General features: G+C 48.1%; 1 protein-coding gene across 4 annotated transcripts; it reads left to right on the top strand.

Moving 5' to 3' along the window:
• Positions 1-9,593: 9,593 nt before the first annotated feature.
• XPA (XPA, DNA damage recognition and repair factor) lies at positions 9,594-16,889 on the top strand. Of its 4 annotated transcripts, none has more exons than XR_014230642.1 (6): positions 9,594-9,857; positions 10,225-10,344; positions 12,462-12,567; positions 14,215-14,380; positions 14,790-14,954; positions 15,058-15,134. XR_014230642.1 is itself a non-coding variant. In XM_082335719.1 (6 exons), exons 1-6 carry the CDS (start codon positions 9,653-9,655, stop codon positions 16,779-16,781), a joined length of 864 nt encoding a protein of 287 aa, XP_082191845.1. In that variant the 5' UTR covers positions 9,594-9,652; the 3' UTR covers positions 16,782-16,889. The 4 variants fall into 4 exon arrangements, 3 of the variants coding, with proteins under 3 accessions (XP_082191845.1, XP_082191844.1, XP_082191846.1); XM_082335719.1 differs by lacking the exon at positions 14,790-14,954 and adding an exon at positions 16,633-16,889 and having other exon boundaries at positions 15,058-15,175; XM_082335718.1 differs by lacking the exon at positions 14,790-14,954 and adding an exon at positions 15,800-16,612 and having other exon boundaries at positions 15,058-15,175.
• The last annotated feature ends 1,365 nt before the right edge of the window (positions 16,890-18,254 follow it).

Below are 18,254 nucleotides of genomic sequence, written 5' to 3'. Positions count from 1 at the left end.
TCTGCAGAAGGTTGTCCAGTGAAAAAACTTGACCGCAGGATTTGCAGTACCAAACACTGAAATTTTTGGAAAAGACCTCTTGACTTTTGTATCAAATATGAAACATTTTAATATGTACTTTGTAGGTGTGAGACTTCTAACTACAGTAAATGAAAATTCTTGCTATTCTTACAGCTGTGCTACTGTAAAAAACTACAATGCATTAAACTGAAGCTGTGTAACTGAAGATATTGTCTGTCTTAGTGTCAAGTTAGAGGAAAGAGTATTTGGGCGGGGATTATACAACCATGCATTATGGCTGATTTCAGATAACTTAGCAAGATTCCTCTTATTACGAATTCACTGAAATTTTTGTAGTGTTAAAATTAGTTGTCCCATTAGCTCTGCGGATGGAAGTCCAACGGCACTCATGGAACAGTAATAAGAGTACCCTCTAGTGGTCATTATCACAGATATTAATTAAACCCTTTTCAGTAAGCCGTTAGTGTATCATCTGCTTTCTCAGGCAAACAGGGTACCCAAAAAGTTTATTAAAATATGCACGTGAATACGCCGTACGTTACTCATGCTGCATCAGTCCAACAGACACAACCGCAAGGTTTTATTTTGTTTATTCACCAAAAAACGCTATGCATTTAATAAAAACAGTTTAACACTTTCTGTAGCTTAGGGCAAAATAAGTCTTTTATTTGCAATTTTTAAAAATTGTCAAGGAAACCCGCAGGAAGGATACAAGAAAATGACAGAGAAGTAAGTTAGGTCTCCATACCAGAGACCTTAGCAGAAACTGAAACAGAGAATGGAATTAATGTACAGCTGCATAAAGATGATCTGTCGAGAAGAAAGCAATGTGGCTACTGTAAAAGGGAGTCATGATTTACTGATCTTTACAGATCCATCACAGTTCTCTGAAGCAATCATGGAATGTGCAAGCTTTCCATTTAATCATAACTTTTTAAAGACGCCCAAGTAGAGAATTTACTGTAAGATAATATAGAAATTAGTATCTGATAATCCTTAAGCATAAAACCAGAATCAGAACCTAAGTACTAGGTTGGAATGTATGAGTAACTTGCTGGCAGCTTCAGTCAAGTTAGCTTTAGTTAGACTAAGCAGGAGTTAACAGCATCAGAAACTGTCAAAGGTAAGGGACAGATGGATTGAGTCTTTCCAGAAGCAAAAGATTAGGAAGAATAGCTTGAATGCCAAGTAGCCAGCAAGCTTGCTTTGCCTGCATTTACTTTCCAAACACACCTCCTAGATATGTCCCACAGCACAAGAATTTGCCAGAGCATATTAGTATCACACTGGTCTTCATTTAATCATTATATTGCATGATTAAGTTAGTAAGTAAAGTTCTTGTTATCTGCTACCACGAAAGCATATTACTTACGGGGTTGGTCCTCTGGGATTTGCTACGTAAACATATGAGTCAAGAGAACTGATGTCCTGTGTGAGGAACTTTGCAACCAGGATTCTGCCTAAGTTAAGATGATTTTACATTGTATAGAAGTTTGCTGCAGTGTGTAATTCTGAGCGATCCCTTTGGGAAAGGTAAGAAGTGGCAGGAAAGCAAGTTTCACAGTATCGAATGAATTAATGAAATGATGAAAGAAAAATAAGGAAAGTATTTAAATTATCAGGGTACTAGGGCAGAAACTGAGGTTGTACGTCACAGCACTAAAATGTTGCAGAAGACCACTCCTATGGACAACAGGAGGGACAGACTCAGAAAATAGAAAGAAAATAGAAAAGAAATCGGGATAAAACATTCCAGTTCTTTTGAATGTACCATGAGAAATTGCATTGCTCAGAGAAGAGATGGAGTGGCTAGTGCAGATAAATGGTCTGAGTCCATGGATGTTTGAGGTGATTTGTACAGGCACTTCCAGACTTTGTTAGACACCAAGGTAGAAGTTAATGAATCCATGAGATGTTGCTGGGACTTCACCATCTCTGTTTTTTCTTGCTTTCTCAGAAAAGCCAAAAAAAAAAAAAAAAAAAAAAAAAAGACTTGAAACTCTCAAAAGTACCTCAAACATAACCTAGGAAAATGCACAACATTCAGAACTTCCTGCAAATCTCAGGGTGATAAAAAACACAAAAAATGCCAAAACTGGAAAAACAAGAAGTGAAAAAATGTGACTTGAGGAAGATCCAAACCTTGACAGATCAAAATCCAAGCTGACTGAGTTTAACACTAGCGACGCTGACACACCCTAGAGGGACAGAGCACATCCAGACCCATGAAAAAGTAAGACATCCCTGCCGGCATGGGACTGCACCAGTGGTGCATCGGCTGCAACGGCTGGCTGCTGCATGCCTCAGGTGTCCGACCAGGGAACAGCCAGATGCCAGGCAGGATGCTTTCCTAGACAGGTGGGGATGCTTTCATTCAACGGTGAACCATTTCATTGCCTCCAAATTCAGAGAGGATGCTGAAAACCGGGAGCCTTTGACCTCTGTTATAATTAAAGCTCTGGCTGAGCAAAAACCAAGGAAGTGCAGTCTCCTGCAACAAAAGTGCCGTGTCCGTAGATCACTAACGAAACCCCAAATATGGTCAGGAAGAGAAAAAACTCTTCCCCCCCGCCTTTTTTTATTTTTCTTCACAAATTACTTCCCAAGCTCTAGGCAATAACTGGACATACCGCGCTCCTCAGAAACAGGGTTCCAGCAAATGGCAAAGCTCAGCGTAGCTATACCACAAAGAAAACCAATTCTGAAAGAGAGCAAACCAATCTCAAAAATAAATGGTAGGACCTGGCTTTACCTTGCTGCTGCTATGCAAGAGTTTGATTTGAACAGATTAACCAGGAACATTTGGGTGAACACAGGAATGTAGTATATGTCTCAAACCTGTAAGAAAGGAGTTAGGGGCATCAGGAACGCTTTTAATTTTCCTTCACTCATGAACAGTTTCAACTAAATCAGGGGTATTAAAACCTTTGGAACTCATTTTATCCTATTCCAAGAGAGAAATCAATTAATGTTGTGTATTAAAATGCTATGATCACTGCTCCTCCTTCTGGCCAGGCAAAGCTAAGTTTTCCCCTAGGGAAAAAAAAAAAAAAACAACCAACTAAACAAAGACAACAAAATCAACTAACTGAAGGCATCCAGGTAGCAAGTGAAGACCTTGATCAGAAACTATTTTCTGGTCGTGCTGAGAGGATACATTCAGATTATGTTCAAGATTCAAATGCTGCAGATGGCATAGTCCCTCAGAAGCACCTCCCACTGGTCCTGCATTCCTAGGAGGCTTAAGGCATATGTTGGCTCCATATTTCTCTCACAGGTAGGTTGCTGTGAACGTAAAATGCATGGTCCAGTCACTAAGATCAAGTCCACGTCCTCCTCCTCCTCCCCTGCTTCAATGCACGGAACTGGCCGCAGCTCCTGGTGGCGTCTGTCCTGAAGAGCCCAGGGCAGGGGCCTGGAGGTGCCCGTAGCCAGCACTGTGAGATCAACCCCTCATCACGTTTGCGGCATTAGGAAACCAGATTCTGGAGAGAGATCTGATCAAACCTATGGACAACGGCACCAAAATGTTTTGCAGAGATTTGCAAGTACTGGAAGAGACACATCTTGCTTAAATCCTGGTAACTGAGACATGATTTTCTTGCTACAGCAGACTTTGTCAGCTGTTTTATGGTTTTCTGTTCCAGCTACTCTGCACACAGGAGCAAGTCAGGCTGACTTGGAAGTGATCATAAAAAGAATCTCTTTATGGTATGGCTTTAAAAACAAAAAGGTGTAATACATTGCACGATATAAAGCAGAAATTTGAAGAATTTCTTTTTAAATACTTACATTCTCAGTCACCTTAGATACTTCAAGAAGACCAGAATTTTACAGTTTTCTCCAGAATGCTCAGCCTTTCACAATCAATACAGCTAGATCTCACGTCTCGCAGGTTAGTATAATAGATGATGTACTGATTTTCCGTCTCCGAAATGCCTGAGATCCTCTTAATAGAAAGAAAAAGTGAGGAAAGCATTAGGCAAAGTTTCTTAATGTTGCTAAGTTGCTATGGGAAAGGTTCTTTCATGGATTAAATAACTGGCCAGATAGGAACACTGAGAGGGGGGGAAAAATCTGCCAATACACACATCCCTTTTAAATGATATGCAAATAACCCTACACATGATAAGCCTTGCACATTTGGAAAAAAAAAAACCCGAAACCTGAAGAGTTCGACTTCATGACAGTTGAGACAGGTCTTCAAACCCATTTCCGTAGCATCTCCTCTAGCAGCCATTGGTGGGGCAAGAAAAACCTCCCAGTACCTTAGTTTCAGAAAAAAATACATCGTTTCCTACTTTCCTGCAACGTTTTTACTCTTTGTATTGAAGATACCAAATCGTCAAAGGCTGCTATGCCGCAGTTAGAGAACACGTGCGTTGCTTTGCCACGGTTTCCCATTCTTGATGTGCATGGAAGAGAAAGATGACTTTCCTGGTAAAAGAGTGAAAGAGGATTTCTCTTTCTGGATTGCCAATCAACGACAAAAGTGTGCAGTCAGCTTTGTGGCGACCTCTGAAACAGTAAAAAGCAGCATTTTTTCATCGTGCCTTGACATTTTCCTGTTCACAGATGTGAAACCAGTGTTTTCTATTGATATTAAAAGCAAACATATTAAAGTCCTATTCGGTAAAAGTAATAAACCAGAAAAGTCATGTACAATGCTAGCAAATAAAAGAGATTTACATTGTAATTTCACATTCTGTCATCTTCTGTAACAAGAAAATAATAACAAACTTGCATTAAGATCTCCTGTCAGGGAAGAATGCCAATTTTTGTCTTTAAACATTTGCACTTCAATTCTTGCCTACCTGTTCTTTTCAGATCTGTTGCTCAAGCATTCAACACTTTACGTGTTTCCTCCATTATCTATCTGTTCAACCAAGATTATATACATCAATTGGGAGATGAGAAATGGAGCGTGAAGACAGGTCACATTACCACGAAAATCCCCTCCTACAGTAACGAGCAAATGAGAAAATCTCACAGAGAGATGACAAACTTAATTTACTCTGCGTGTCCCATTCTGTCCAACAGGATGATTCACTGCGTATCTCTGATCCATGAGCTGTGGCATAGGTGAACTCAGAAAGAGAACATACAAATCCAAGCAGGTGCACTCTCCGGTTTTAACAAGTTCCCTTCGTTTTTCACAGGTCACGTGCTTCTTTTTCTCCAAGAAGCCAGCAATGCTTCACCATTTATTTATTTAAGGTAACATAAGAAATGGGTGTATCAAACTAAAAACCTGATGGAAATATCATTGCAAAGGGCACGGTATTTTTTGCTTTACATCCCTAAGGATGCAATTGAACTGTTCTCTCCCATAAAAGCATTTGAAGTCATTGGACAAAATCCAATGCCTTAGTCATGCTGAGAGGCAGCAGCCAACAGCCTGTGTGCATTGGCTGGTCAGCTGCCGGCTGCAGAATTCAAATGTGGCTAAAATTGATGCGACCACCTGAACGGACACAGAGAGGGAGAGGGGGGAAAGCGGTAAAGAGATTTTTATCCACAGCCACTCCCTTCAGAAGAGAAACCCATAGAAAAGTAAGACTTTGTTAGATCTGTTTCCCACGGAACGAATATATTTACTGAGGGAGGACGAAAAGGTGGTTTGGTTGTAAGTATGCAACTGCAATGCAACTGTATGCAGATTGCTGTTAAGACTTTGTGGACACATAGAAATAAGTACATCATGAGGGAAAATGGAAATACACAGCACAGCAGCTGCTCTGTAAGTAACTCCTGGTATAGGTGAGCACTGAATCTGGTTTGAAAGACCCCGTCACACAGGCCTACTTGCTATTACGTGGCTCCAGGTGTTTAAGTATCAGTTACAGCATGATTCTCCGTGAATACAGAGGAAGGGGCGTACTGCCTCGGATGAAGAACCCGTTCAGTCCAACATCCTGTTTCCACCACAGGCCAGAGGCGAACAATAAGGGAAGAGGAAAAACAAGGCAAATATACCATACCTCCTCTGCAACTTTCCTACAGCCTCCAACTGCTTTCAGCTCTGGGGATTTCCTCAGCTTGAGCGGGTGTTTGTTCACCAGCTCTCAACACAGGCCTCTTCCAAATACTTGGCCAATCTCCCCTGCACCCCAGAGAAACACCCTGTACCCAGCGTGCCATTCAGAAAGGCACTGCACACATCCACCCACATGTCACTGCGCCAAGAACCATCCCCTCCTGTTTGTTTAGAGCCTGGCTCCCACTACCGCACATCTGATGGTTTGTACTCACAAAGTCAATTGCCATCCACCCTCTCCAAGTTACTCAGGATGTGACAGGCCTCAGGCATATCCTCCCTCAGTAATTTCTTTTGAGTGAAAACTCCGAGCCTACTCAATTTTTCCTCTCAAGGGACACAAAGCCAGACAGCCGAGCATCCTTGTTATCCTTTTCCAGTTCTCGTATTTCCTCTCTAAGAAGTAGGAAACGCAACCGGGCACGCTGGTCATGGTGCGAGCCCACCACAGATTTGTGGGGTGCCATAAATATGTTCCCTGTTTTGTTCTCCATCCCCTTCCTTAAAACGTGCCTTGCTTTTCCAAACACCAAGCTGGTGTTTATGCAGGCCACACATACTCAAAGCCTCACTCTTGAGTGGCAGCAACCAATTCGGATATCGCTATCATTTATGTAAAGTCAGGACTAGCTTTCCGCACGTACGTCATCTTGCATTTATCTACCCTGTACTTAATCTACTTTTTTCCTGCCTAGTCACCCACAATTCTTTACAGATGACCCTCACCCTTGCTAACTTCAAAAGGTTTTGCACAGTCAGCAAACATTCTCATCTTGCTGCTCGCCCTTTTCTCCAAGGGAGTGATGAGTTGACAAGCCCTGCTCAGCTGCCTCCCTGCACTCGACTACTCACTGATGCTGTTCTCGGTGGCTATGAAATAATGCATGTCTACACTTGCCAATTAACGACAGCTACTTTTTTATACATGGCTACCAGCAGCCAAGTAATATCAAGTATTACTTGGCATACAGCACCTGAAGAACTATCTAAACCACAGATATCATTATGATTATTAACTCATGTGCACCCATTAAGCCATGTGTGTTTAATATAAAACACAAGTATTATCCCATGACCAGAGAAGTGCATACGAGATAGTTTGTCACCCCTTGCTAAAGCATAACTATTAGTTTTATTACCTTCTCATGACGGTGAAAGTTAGGAGCACTGTATTTGATTCATTCTGGTCAGAAGCAGAGCTGGGGAGAATATTCTGCTGTGCCTGCCCAGTCAGACTGACCCTGAGAGAAGGAAAAAAAACCCCTCTACTATATGTTTCTAAAACAGATTCACTTAATAAAGCATTAGCTGCATTGCACGGATAGTTGCAGCCTACAGCCAATTTTGTTTGAGTGCCTTGCCTCTGAATTTGCTTTTGTTTATATCTTCTGATTTCCTTTTAATCCTAATTCCGGTTTGGTTGCATAACAACGTCCTTCTGCCCTTAAAACCCCTACACAGGGTCCCAAACTTCACTTTAACGCGGTTTTGTTTTGTGAATGATACAGAACTATTTGTTAACCAGCAAGCACAACTCAAAAGTTCACTCTTCCCTAAATTTCTGCTCCTACAGAAAAAGGAAGAGAGTGACGTCAGAGTAAAATAAGGAATTTCATTCCTTATAAAGAATCCAAACATACATGTGTTTGCTTTTCAAGCAAACAATTCCATTTCCAAGTCATCTAGTAAACGCTTTGCTTCAAACTACTTTTACTTTACTTGCTTGTAATTATTTATTCATCTCTTTGTAAGCCCACCGTCCACCAGTCCAAGGGAGAGAGTAATGAGGTTGCAGAAATGAAATGCTCATGGGGTACCATTCCGTAAGCTGCTTGCTGTAGGCCAGGATCACGATTTGTATTTTCAGCTATTAAATACCTCGTATTATAGACCCTTCCCCCCGACTGCGAAAGCTATTTGGACATGTTCACGGTGGCACTTTTCCAACTTTGCACGAACAGTGAAAAGCAAGCCTGCTGAAAGCGGACCCTTTAGCACGACTTCGTCATGAATTTTTAAGGACGAGGCTCTGTGATCTGTGACGAGAGAAGTATTTAATTGACGGGAGGAACTACCTACCCCTCATGCAAATATCTGAACCACTTAAAATGTCTTCATCCGCGTTTAAATATATATATAAAAAAAAAAATTTCCCAGAAGCAGGATGTTCTTTTCACAGCGTTTACAGCACACTCTGCCGGCTGCTGTTGAAAGTTAATGCCCGGCACGGCCGACATGCCGAAAGGGAATAAAGTGTTTCTCGACACCGCAGAAAGGGAGCCTGTGCAGGTAACCGCTGCGGGCGGGCAGGCAGGCGGGGTGTATTGCGCGGGCGGCAGGGAGGGGGCGGCAGGGAATTCAGGGCGCCTCAGGGAAGAGAGGGAGACCTTTGCGGGAGGAAGGCTCCTTTCCCTGCCGTAAGGTCAGAGCCGCGGGGGACGGAGGCAGGGAGCGAGCGCCTCCATTTCCGCGGCGTCAAGGACAGGGCAGGCGCTGCCGCACGGAGCAGCCAGGATGACTGGCTGCTCGGCACTAAGCTGGCTTTATATCAAAGTGGCTTAGAGCCACATTTGCATGACAAAGCCATTTGCGCGGAGCTCATCAGTACGGCAGGCTACGGGCTCCATTTATTCTCCCCTCGCTCTTGCGCGCAACCAGTGGAGGCAGCGATGGGGGATTTGGTGAGGCGGGCACCGGCCCCCGTGCCCGGCGCGCTGCGGATCGCCCAGGGCTGCGGGCGCCCGCGGCTCTACCCAGGCACCTTTGTCAGGGAAAAAAACCCAGACGGTGGCTGAAGCGGCTCTGCCGGCCCCGGCGAGGTGGGGCGGCACAGGCCGCGCCGGCCTCGGGCAGGGGCAGGGGCCGCAGCGGTGCACTGCCCGCCTCGGGAGGAGGAGAGGCCCGGGCAGCCCTGAGGGAGCGGCGCCCGGCGCAGGCCGCCCGGCGGGCGTTGCCGCCTCCATGTTGCGCGGCCACCCCGCGGCGGGGCCGGGCCGGGCCGGGCCGCCGCACGCCTGCAGCCGGGGGGGGGGCGGGCGGCGCGGGCCGCCCTGGGCGGACAAAAGGGGCGCGGGGCGGGGGACGCTGTGGAGGAATGTCTGCGCGCGGCGCGCCGCCCCCCCCCCCCCCCCGCGGGTTGCTCAACGCCGAGGCGCTGCAGAAAGCGCTCGAAACGGCACACGCGGCCCAGCGCGGAAATCGCAGGGTCATCGCCTCCCCTCCCCCGCCCCGCCGGCCTCACCCCCCCCACCCCCGGCCCCGCCGACACCGGGACCCCCCCCGGGACCCCCCGCCGCGGGCCGGGTAGCGCCCCCCTCCCCCCCCCCCCCCGCCGCCACGCGGGCCGCAGCCCCCGCCCCGCCGGGCCCCGCGCGCCCCCTCCCCCCGCTTCCCGTCACCCCCCGCGCGCCGGCGGGGCGGGGCGGCCGGTGGCGGTGCGGGGCGGCGGTTGCGCGCCTGCGCGGGGGCCTCGCCCCTTTCGCCCCCTCCCCCGCCTCCCGCTCTGCGCAGGCGCAGTGCGGCGGCGGCTCGGCGAGGGGAAGGGCGAGTCGCCGCTGCCGGAGCGGGGGGGATTCGCGGGGCTCCGCCGCCGCCATGGCGGGCGCGGCCCCGGCCCCGGCGCCGGCCTCAGCGGAGGAGAAGGAAAAGGAGAAGGAAGAGGAGGAGGAGGAGGTTTCGGCCGCGGCGAGCGAGCGGCCGCCCCTCTCGGCGGCGGCGCGGGCGAAGATCGAGCGGAACCGGCAGCGGGCGCTGGCACTGCGGCAGGCGCGGCTGGCGGCCCGGCCCTACCCTGCCGCAGGTCGGATGGCGGCGGCGGCGGACGGGCCCGGCCTCGCCGGGCGGCTCCCCGCGCCCTTTTTTCTTTACGCGGGGGGGGGGGGGGGGGGGAAATGAGCGCCGCGCCGCCCTTGGGCGCGAGGCGGCGGCGGCGGTGGGGGAGGGGGGGAGCGGGAAAAGGCGCGGGGGGGGGGGGGGGAAGCCGCCGCCGCGGCGCGCGAGGGCCCCCCCTCCCCCCACGTGGGGGAGGGGGGGCCCTCGCGCGCGCGCGCCGCGGCCCCCCGCCTCGCGCCGCGGGGGAGAGCGCGCGCGGGAGCGCGCGCGCGCCCCCTGCCGACGGCGGCTCCCGCCGCGGCGTTAACGCGTCGTCTGGCTCGTGTCTTCCGCAGGCGGCGTGCGGCTGCGGGCCCCCCCCAAGGTCGTGGACACGGGAGGGGGCTTCTTCCTGGAGGAGGAGGAGGCCGAGGAGGAAGAGCCCGGCGCCGCCGAGAAAATCGTGCATCCACCCGGTAAAAAGAAAAAAAAAAAAAACCTCAACCCCTCCCTTCCCTCCCCCCCAAAAGAGGAAAAAAAAGGAAAGGGCGCGGGGAGGGAGCGGCGGGCGGAGAGCGGCGGCTGGGCGCCGGGAGGAGGCGGCGCCGCGTGCGTGGAGCTGGCGGGGGAGGGCAGGAAGGCGCGGGGGCGACAGTGAGCCGCCATCGGGCCGAGCGAGCGGGGCGGGCTGGGCGCCTTTTTTTTTTTTTTTTCCCGGGCTTTTTTTTTTTTCCTTTCTTCCTCCCCCCTCCCCCCGCCCCCTTTTTTTTTTTTCCCCCTTCCTCCTCCTCACGCGGCTCTCTGGATGTGCTCGATTTCTGGCGCCTTCGATTCTTTCAGCGTTCGAGCGACCATCAAATACGCGGTAATTAAAACCGAATAATTTTTAGCCGCGGAAGTGGGACGCAGTCAGTGCCCTTGGGTATCGCGGTTTTTTTCCTTTCCCCGATAAACGCTATTTCTACTCTTTTTTTCGGGAATTTGAATTTTAAGACCGAAATAAGTGTAAGTCTGCGGGGCTTAGTCGGTTCTGGGAATTTTGAGGTTGATACCGTTTATGCCAAGACCGGAGCACTGCAGCAGTGCCAGCTTTTATCGTTATAAAACGTGCTGACGCCAAGTTGCTGATCGTTTGGTGGAGGATTTCGACATATTGGCTTGCGATATTCTCCCTCCAAAAAGCAAATGGAGAAGTAAGGATCCCAAAATAGATTCACTTTCTTCTGCGGGAATGTCTTTGTCTTGCTTTGTTCAGCTCTGAATCAGCTGCAGGGCTGTTGGTGCAGTGTATCTCTTTGTTAGAAATCGCCACCAGATTTCATTAAGAGTGTAAACAGCTAGCAGCCCCACTTCTTTTGAGGGGCTAATGTTTAACAAAAATTGAGTAGATCTGGGATGCCTTTGCGCTGGGGGTATTTTTGCTGTGTAATTCATAACGTCATTGTCTTAATAAAACGTCTTTATGTTCGGGAGGGCTGCCTTAAATGATGAAATGTGATGTAAGAGTATGGCTGTGCAAAGTACTGAGCATCCCACTGTCGCTAGTGGGACTGAATTGGCATAAAATGTCGTCTTTGCTAGATCGAATCTGCTATAAATGCAAACGCAATTAAAAATGTATGGTGCTGCATGTCAAGCATTAATCTTCTCTTTCAGGTATTGTTAATATTCTGCAGCATTACCTCATTTTCGGCTCGTGAAACTGTATAAAAATGTTAATTTTCTGTTAGAATTACAATGTTACTGTGAAAGGACCTTTCCTTATAGCCGTGTTACCTGAATCAGTGTTTCTTGGTGTCACGTGGAACATAAAGCAGATGGCGATGGCGGTGATCTACCCGGCGAGGATGTGGCCAGAAGTGATGGCCGGCACTGGGATGAGTCTGGGCTTGGAGCAGTGCTGAGAGGGCTTGGGGAGAGGATTGTAGTGGAGCTCCATCCCCATTCCACTCCTAGCAGCTCTCTGGCCATCCACCTCCATTTCTGCCGGCTGCAATGGACAAGAGCCTTGCCAACCGCCCCGGGCCTGCGTTGAGCTTTTTTAGGGAGAGGCAGGTGTGACCGAGCTAGGAAAAAAACTGGAGCAGAGCTGAGAGGACTATGATGCCAGTGCGGCTCCAGTATGGCTTCCTGCTCTTGCCACCCTCTTCGGACTGCATCCCCTTCTCTGCTTCCTCCCGTTCCTGCCTGCGCGTCCTCTAAATCAGGACGTTTTTTGGAGGGCCGGAACAGAGGAAGCTGTAGGAGGGGATATGAAGCACTTTATGGGGAAATGCGAGGAATTTTTTTTTTTTTTTTAAACAATGGCTAAGTCGAAACAAATGTGTGCATTTGAATGTTGAAACCCAATACTTAATACAGTGAACCTTCCAGCAAGAACAGAAATATACCGGCAGAGATGGGATTGCATGATCACGGGTTTGAATTTGTACTGTATCTTTCTGGAAAACTTGAATAGAGGAGTGAAACTAGTCTGTAACAAATACTGTTGAGAACTATAATGTAAATTTTAGTAAAATTGCTTGTAATACCAATTCCAGATGCTTGTTTTTAACTTGGTAGTTCCTAAAAAAAAAAAATTTCTTTCCATTAGCACCTGTACTAGAATTTGACTATCTCATCTGTGGAGACTGTGGCAAAGAATTCATGGATTCCTACCTTATGCAGCACTTTGATTGGGCAACATGTGATAATTGCAGGTATTACAAATAATCAGGCGAGGGAAGCTTTATTTTATGTAAAGATTGCTGGCTATAATTTAGTTAATTACGATCATTCTGTTTAATTAAAAAGGCTGTCAGCAAAGAGACATTTTTCAGTAACTTAATACTGAAAAACTAAGTGGAAGTTGAGTGACAATCTGTATTTTCCATTACGGAAGGGAAGAACAGCAGCATTGTCTCGTGAGCCTGTCTTGGGGTAGGGGACGTCAGTGGATTTTTACATAATGTTAGGGAAACGTGATGTCTTGAGAGCAGTTAGCGTGTGTGTCAGCATGGAAATCAACGTCTGGTCGCAGACGAGAACTATTAGAAAAACCGACAGAACAGAATCTGTGTTCTGAAGTAGAGCGGGGATTAGGAGGGTGTTTGCTGGCCTGGTGAATTCACCCAGGGGAAGTTGGTACTTTGGTCAGCAGGAGCGGGCTGGGGGCACGGCAGCCAAAGGGCAGGGCCCCCATGGGAGGTGACCGCTTGACCTGCAGGGTAAGCAGGAGTGTGACCTTGAGCGGAAGGCAGTCTCTACGCTCTCGTATCTGTAACACAAAACGCTCCAAAAGCCATCGAGATAACCGGGGCAATGAAAGCAACTCTGAAGGGGCCAACCAGCCATAAGTGCAAGAATGAATGGGTGAAGGATAAAAAAAAAAAAAGCTGACAGCTAGGAGTTTGTTCTGAGCGCTTCCCCGCTTGCCGCAGGGAGGGTCGGGGTGTGCCCGTGGTGTAGGCAGTTGGCAGGCATCGGAGGCAAAGTGCTGTCTCTCGGAGGCGAGATGGGTGGAAAAAGGACGTTAAGGAGGGGGCTCCGAGCCTGAAGAGTGGTTTTCCTTCTGACTAAGTAGCTCTTGCAGCTGAAGGCTTAGAGATTCCGTGGTGCATTAGCTTTTGCCGTGAACTTTGAATTCGAGTCGAGCTGCATTTACAACAGTACTTCCTGGATGACCGTTGCTAGCACTTACTGTTAGGCAAATTGTTCCGGCTCAAGCAATTCAAGTTACACTTCAGTCAGGATTGCGTAAATGTAATTTTTTTTCATTAACTCATAAGTGCTGCTGTGGTTACACAGTTTTTCATTATCTGTCTGGTCAAAGTTACAGTCTTTCAAGGTCTTTATTTTACCGTTCCTCTGCCTGCTGGCTTGCATTTAGAAACAAGTGCTCGCTCTGCGTTGCTAATCTGTTTCTGGGATCTAGAAGCATATGGAGTGTGTGTATTCTCAGGTGATCTGACCTGTCTCACATTACACATTCTTTCTCTCTTGACCACGTGTCAGGCTTGTACTTTTGTCCTCTTGAATTGCATCTGGGTTAGGTGAAAACCTAAAATTACTCATACTCCTTTTAAGTTTCAGTTACTCCCTCTTGTAAGAAAAGAGAAGAAAAGCCTTTCTAGAAAAACAGGCTTCTCAGCCTACGCTTGCTTAAGTGGGAGAATTTTTAAACTTAATTTCAGTAAACCTGTCCTGGAGTTTAGCTAGATTGTTGGAATCCAAAGTTACTTGCGTACATAAAAACTGGGAGGGTGAGGGCTGCCTGTTTTTCAGGAATGTTAGAAGGGACGGGGACTTAGATGTTAATAATGTGGTTTTCAGGTGTAGCTTTCTCATCATTATTTTACATCTTCCAGAGACGCTGAAGATAAACATAAGCTTATAACAAGGACAGAAGCAAAAGAAGAGTATCTTCTTAAAGACTGTGACTTAGACAAGAGGGAACCAGTGCTCAGATTCATTGTGAAGAAAAACCCTCATAATTCGCGGTGGGGTGACATGAAACTTTATTTAAAACTACAGGTATAGAAACTGTTGGCCTATTTCAGACCTCTTTTTGCCTTTGTACAACTTCGGTATCCCAAATGGTGTCACTTGGGTTCTGATTTCGGAATCATTTTCTTAAAGCTGAGTATATTAGTGTAGCTTGTGTAAATTTTCTGTATATTTGAAGAGCTGTGGTCCAAATTCATGAACATGTCTGAGGGCATTTTAAAGAAAGATGTTCATGGACCACAACCTCAGTGGTTTGCACAATTACAGGTCATGAAGCGCGTGGCCCTCCAGCACTCTGCAACGCGTGGGGCAGTTGCTGCTGCGTGTGGCCCTGTGTAGCTGTGGCCTCGGATTCGCAGCTCTGCCCTCAGAGGCAGCAGGGAAGGCAAATAGAGCTTCCAGGGCTCTTGTCGCTTCTTGTTTGCTACTTTTATAGGAATGCTGCTGCTTTAGTGGAATATGCACAAAATTAGAGCTGGGTTGGACTTTACCGAATAAGCTACATCTAGCAGATACTAAAAGTCCATGTTAACTCTTACTGTGGAAGGAATGCCATGTTTGCCAGTCAGGAGCAGAGAGACGGATGGGAGGCAGAGGCAAGGTAGGGTTGACTTGTGTACGTGTAGGGAAAAAATTAAATTTGTGAGTTAGTTTATTTTTATCGTTTCAGGGGAAAAAGAAACACATTTATGTCCATCCTGTAGGTAATCAAGCGTTCCCTTGAAGTCTGGGGTAGTGAAGAATCATTGCAGGAAGCAAAGGAACTCCGCCGTGACAGCAGAGAGAAGATGAAACAGAAGAAATTTGATAAGAAAGTTAAAGGTAAAGGGTTAAATTTACATACCGCATATGTACATACATATCTGAAGTACAGTTCTGTTTGAATTTGTTTCTGCATCTGATTAAAGTATTTAGAAAATCTTCAGTGTGGCAAAATGGAGGTTTTCAAGAGCTGTGTGGGTAAGCCCGGAGCAGTCTGGTCTGACCTCATAGCTGACTATTTTGGGCAGAGGGTTGGAACGGAGATCTGAGGTCCCTTCCAACCTGAATTACCCTGTTGTGCCACGGACATGATCTAAGTGACAGAAATCAATCACAACTGTTCATTATGCTGTCTTTCAGTTTCTTTGGTATGACCCAGAATGTGCCATAGATTGTTCCTGTTACTTTTCCTGACTTGCAGAGGACATGGATTTTTGTGGCAGTGGGCTATAATTCTGTCATACATACGCCTTCAGGTGGAGTAACTGTAAACGAAGGTGGAAAATGCCTTTTCCCACTGTTCACAGTATTCCCAGCTGCAGTTTTTACTGCTCGTTTATCCTTGTTTTTTCCTGATAAACTAGTATTTAGGAGAGTATTCAATGGATAGAGCTTCTGGAAAAGACTTGAGCGCAGACAGGCTAGTAATCTTAAAAAAAGACTGCACGTTTGTTTCTTTGCAAGAGCTGTGGCTTGCCGTGACCCCTGTGTTGCCCATCGTGCCCATGCTTCCCTTTGGGTCAGCGTTCACAGAGGCGGAAAGCTCAGGCTGGCCGCGCTGGCGTTGTCCGGAGGAGGCAGGAGGCGAGCCTGAGCGAAGAGCCCCTGCCCTGCCCGTTGGTGTTGGGCGCGCAGAGGGGCTGGCGGCAGCCTGACGCCCAGATGCCAGAGTTGAGCGTGAGTACGGGCTGTAACATGACAAGAGTTCGCAGCCTGAGTGGCTTGGCCCGCAACGCGACTACGCTGCGTGGCTCAGTATGCTTGCCACCCCCTTTCGGCATCCGGATAATACCTTGGGCTCAAGCGCCAGCCTCTGCTCTTGAAAACCCGCTGACTTCACTGCGGCTGCCGCTGAGGCAACGCACGGTATTGGGCACGAAGCTTAGGGCATGCCAAGTCATTTGGGAGGCTTACTGTGACCGGAATGAAAAGTACTCCTTCTTGGTCATGCGAAACAATGAGGTGTTTGAGAAAAACTTTTCCTCCGTGTGCCACCTGCCCCTTTTAGATACCTTTGAATGGCTTTGTGTAAAAAGGCAGTGGGCAGCACGTACTTAGTCCAGAGGGAAAGTCTTCTCCTGTGAGATCTGATGGCGGTGTAGTTCTTATCCTTTAAAATATGCAAACAAGGTGAAGATTGCAAGGCAAGTCAAAGCTTGTTCTTGCAATACCAGATTCTCGCCCAAATTCTGGAAGGCAGGCAACAAGCAGATCGTCATCTGTAGTCCTCAGAAAGGTGGTTAGCTTGAGTTTTCTTAATTTTAAAAATCTTAAAATTTTCTCCTGTTTCTCATCAGAACTCCGCCGCGCTGTGAGGAGTAGTCTGTGGAAGAAAGGAGCTAGTATCCATGAACATGAGTATGGACCAGAAGAAAACATTGATGAAGATACATATAAAAAGACTTGTACTGTATGCGGCCATGAATTAACTTATGAGAAGATGTAGTGTTAATCATGTGTTTTTTTTTTTTTTTTAATTTCATTATCTTTTTAATGGTCTTTTGTATTAAAGTCAAATAAATGCTAATTATGAACAAGCTGTTGCCAAATTCTGTGAAGAATGATGTTCCTCGCTTGTAAGACGCTGTGTACAGAACAATAAGCTTTGGCTTTCAAGCTAGATTTTAGGGTAGAATAGAACACATTTTTAACAGTGCAATAAACTGGTACCTTGTAGGCCACAAGATAAGCTGGTATCATTCATTCTCCTTCATAGGCCGACGAAAGGAAGGTGAACTTCTTCCCCCAGGAGGAGGAAGGCTCCGTCTTCTGTCCTGCCTGGGCTCCAGCTGCCGCTGCTGGCGCTGGGTGGCAGAGGGACACTGATAGAGCACCTCCTGGGGGGCCGCGGACGCCGTCCCCGGGCAGGGACCCCCTGCTTGGAGCCGGAGACTTAACGCCATTGAAGGGGAGTTCTGGTTGGGGAAGGGGAATTCTCTCCCAAAAGGAAAGCTGCGTGCTCCCGGGCGGGTTCTGACACGTTTCACAGGGCAGAGTCCTTCAGCGCGTCCTCTGCTGCGGTTTTTTCCAAGTTTCGGACTGGAGACTGAGGCGACGGTTACAGCTTCACCCTTTTCATTTGCACATTTCTGACAAATACCCGTCCCCGGGGGAGGGGGGTGGCACTCCAAGGCCCATCTCTCTACGCGCACCCAAACGGCCTTTGCTCTCAGCGGAGGGGGGAATTTGCTGTCCAGTCTCCGGTCTCGGAGCTGTTGTGGTATGCGGGTGGAAACGGCTGCAGGGAAGGGGCGGGCTCGCGGCAGCAGCTCCGCGTTTGCTGGCCGTGGCAAATAGGGCAGATCTCGGCGAAGGCTCCGGAGGCTTCTTAGGGGAGCCCGGGCCGCCGTGGCCGTGCAGAACGGCAGTGGTACGGGAGGAGAGGGGCCTGGGAGGGCGGACGATGGATCATCCGCTAATGGGCCGTCACTGCCCCAGCGCTCTCCCGTGGTCTCAGCCCACGGTGACCTGCCTTATCATAGAATCACTGAGGTCGGAAAGGACCTCCGAGATCATCGAGTCCAACTGTTCACCTAACTGCCAGGTCCACCTCTAAACCATGTCCCTAAGCACCACATCCACACGGTTTTTTGAACCCTTCCAGGGACTGTGATTTCACCACTTCCCTGGGCAGTCTGTTCCAGTGCCTAACTACCCTTTGGTGAAGAAATTTTTCCTACTATCCAACCTAAACCTCCCCTGGCGCAGCTTGAGGCCATTTCTTCTCGTCCTATTGCTTGTTACTTGGGAGAAGAGATCAACCCCCACCTCGCTACAGCCTCCTTTCAGGCAGTTGTAGAGAGCGATAAGGTCTCCCCTCAGCCTCCTCTTCTCCAGGCTAAACAACCCCAGCTCCCTCAGCCGCTCCTCCTAAGACTTGTGCTCCAGACCCTTCACCGGCTTCCTTGCCCTTCTTTGG

The sequence above is a fragment of the Platalea leucorodia genome (assembly GCF_965183815.1).
Source record: "Platalea leucorodia genome assembly, chromosome: Z".
Lineage (NCBI taxonomy): Eukaryota > Metazoa > Chordata > Aves > Pelecaniformes > Threskiornithidae > Platalea > Platalea leucorodia.
Note: the sequence above shows the minus strand (reverse complement) of the source record. Positions and strands in the feature narration are given on the sequence as shown.

Coding starts and splice junctions, on each gene's coding strand:
- XPA (XM_082335718.1), top strand. CDS start 9,653: ATGGCGGGCGCGGCCCCGGCCCCGGCGCCGGCCTCAGCGGAGGAGAAG. Junction 9,858..10,224: donor CCGGCCCTACCCTGCCGCAG/GTCGGATGGCGG, acceptor TGTCTTCCGCAG/GCGGCGTGCGGCTGCGGGCC. Junction 10,345..12,461: donor GAAAATCGTGCATCCACCCG/GTAAAAAGAAAA, acceptor TCTTTCCATTAG/CACCTGTACTAGAATTTGAC.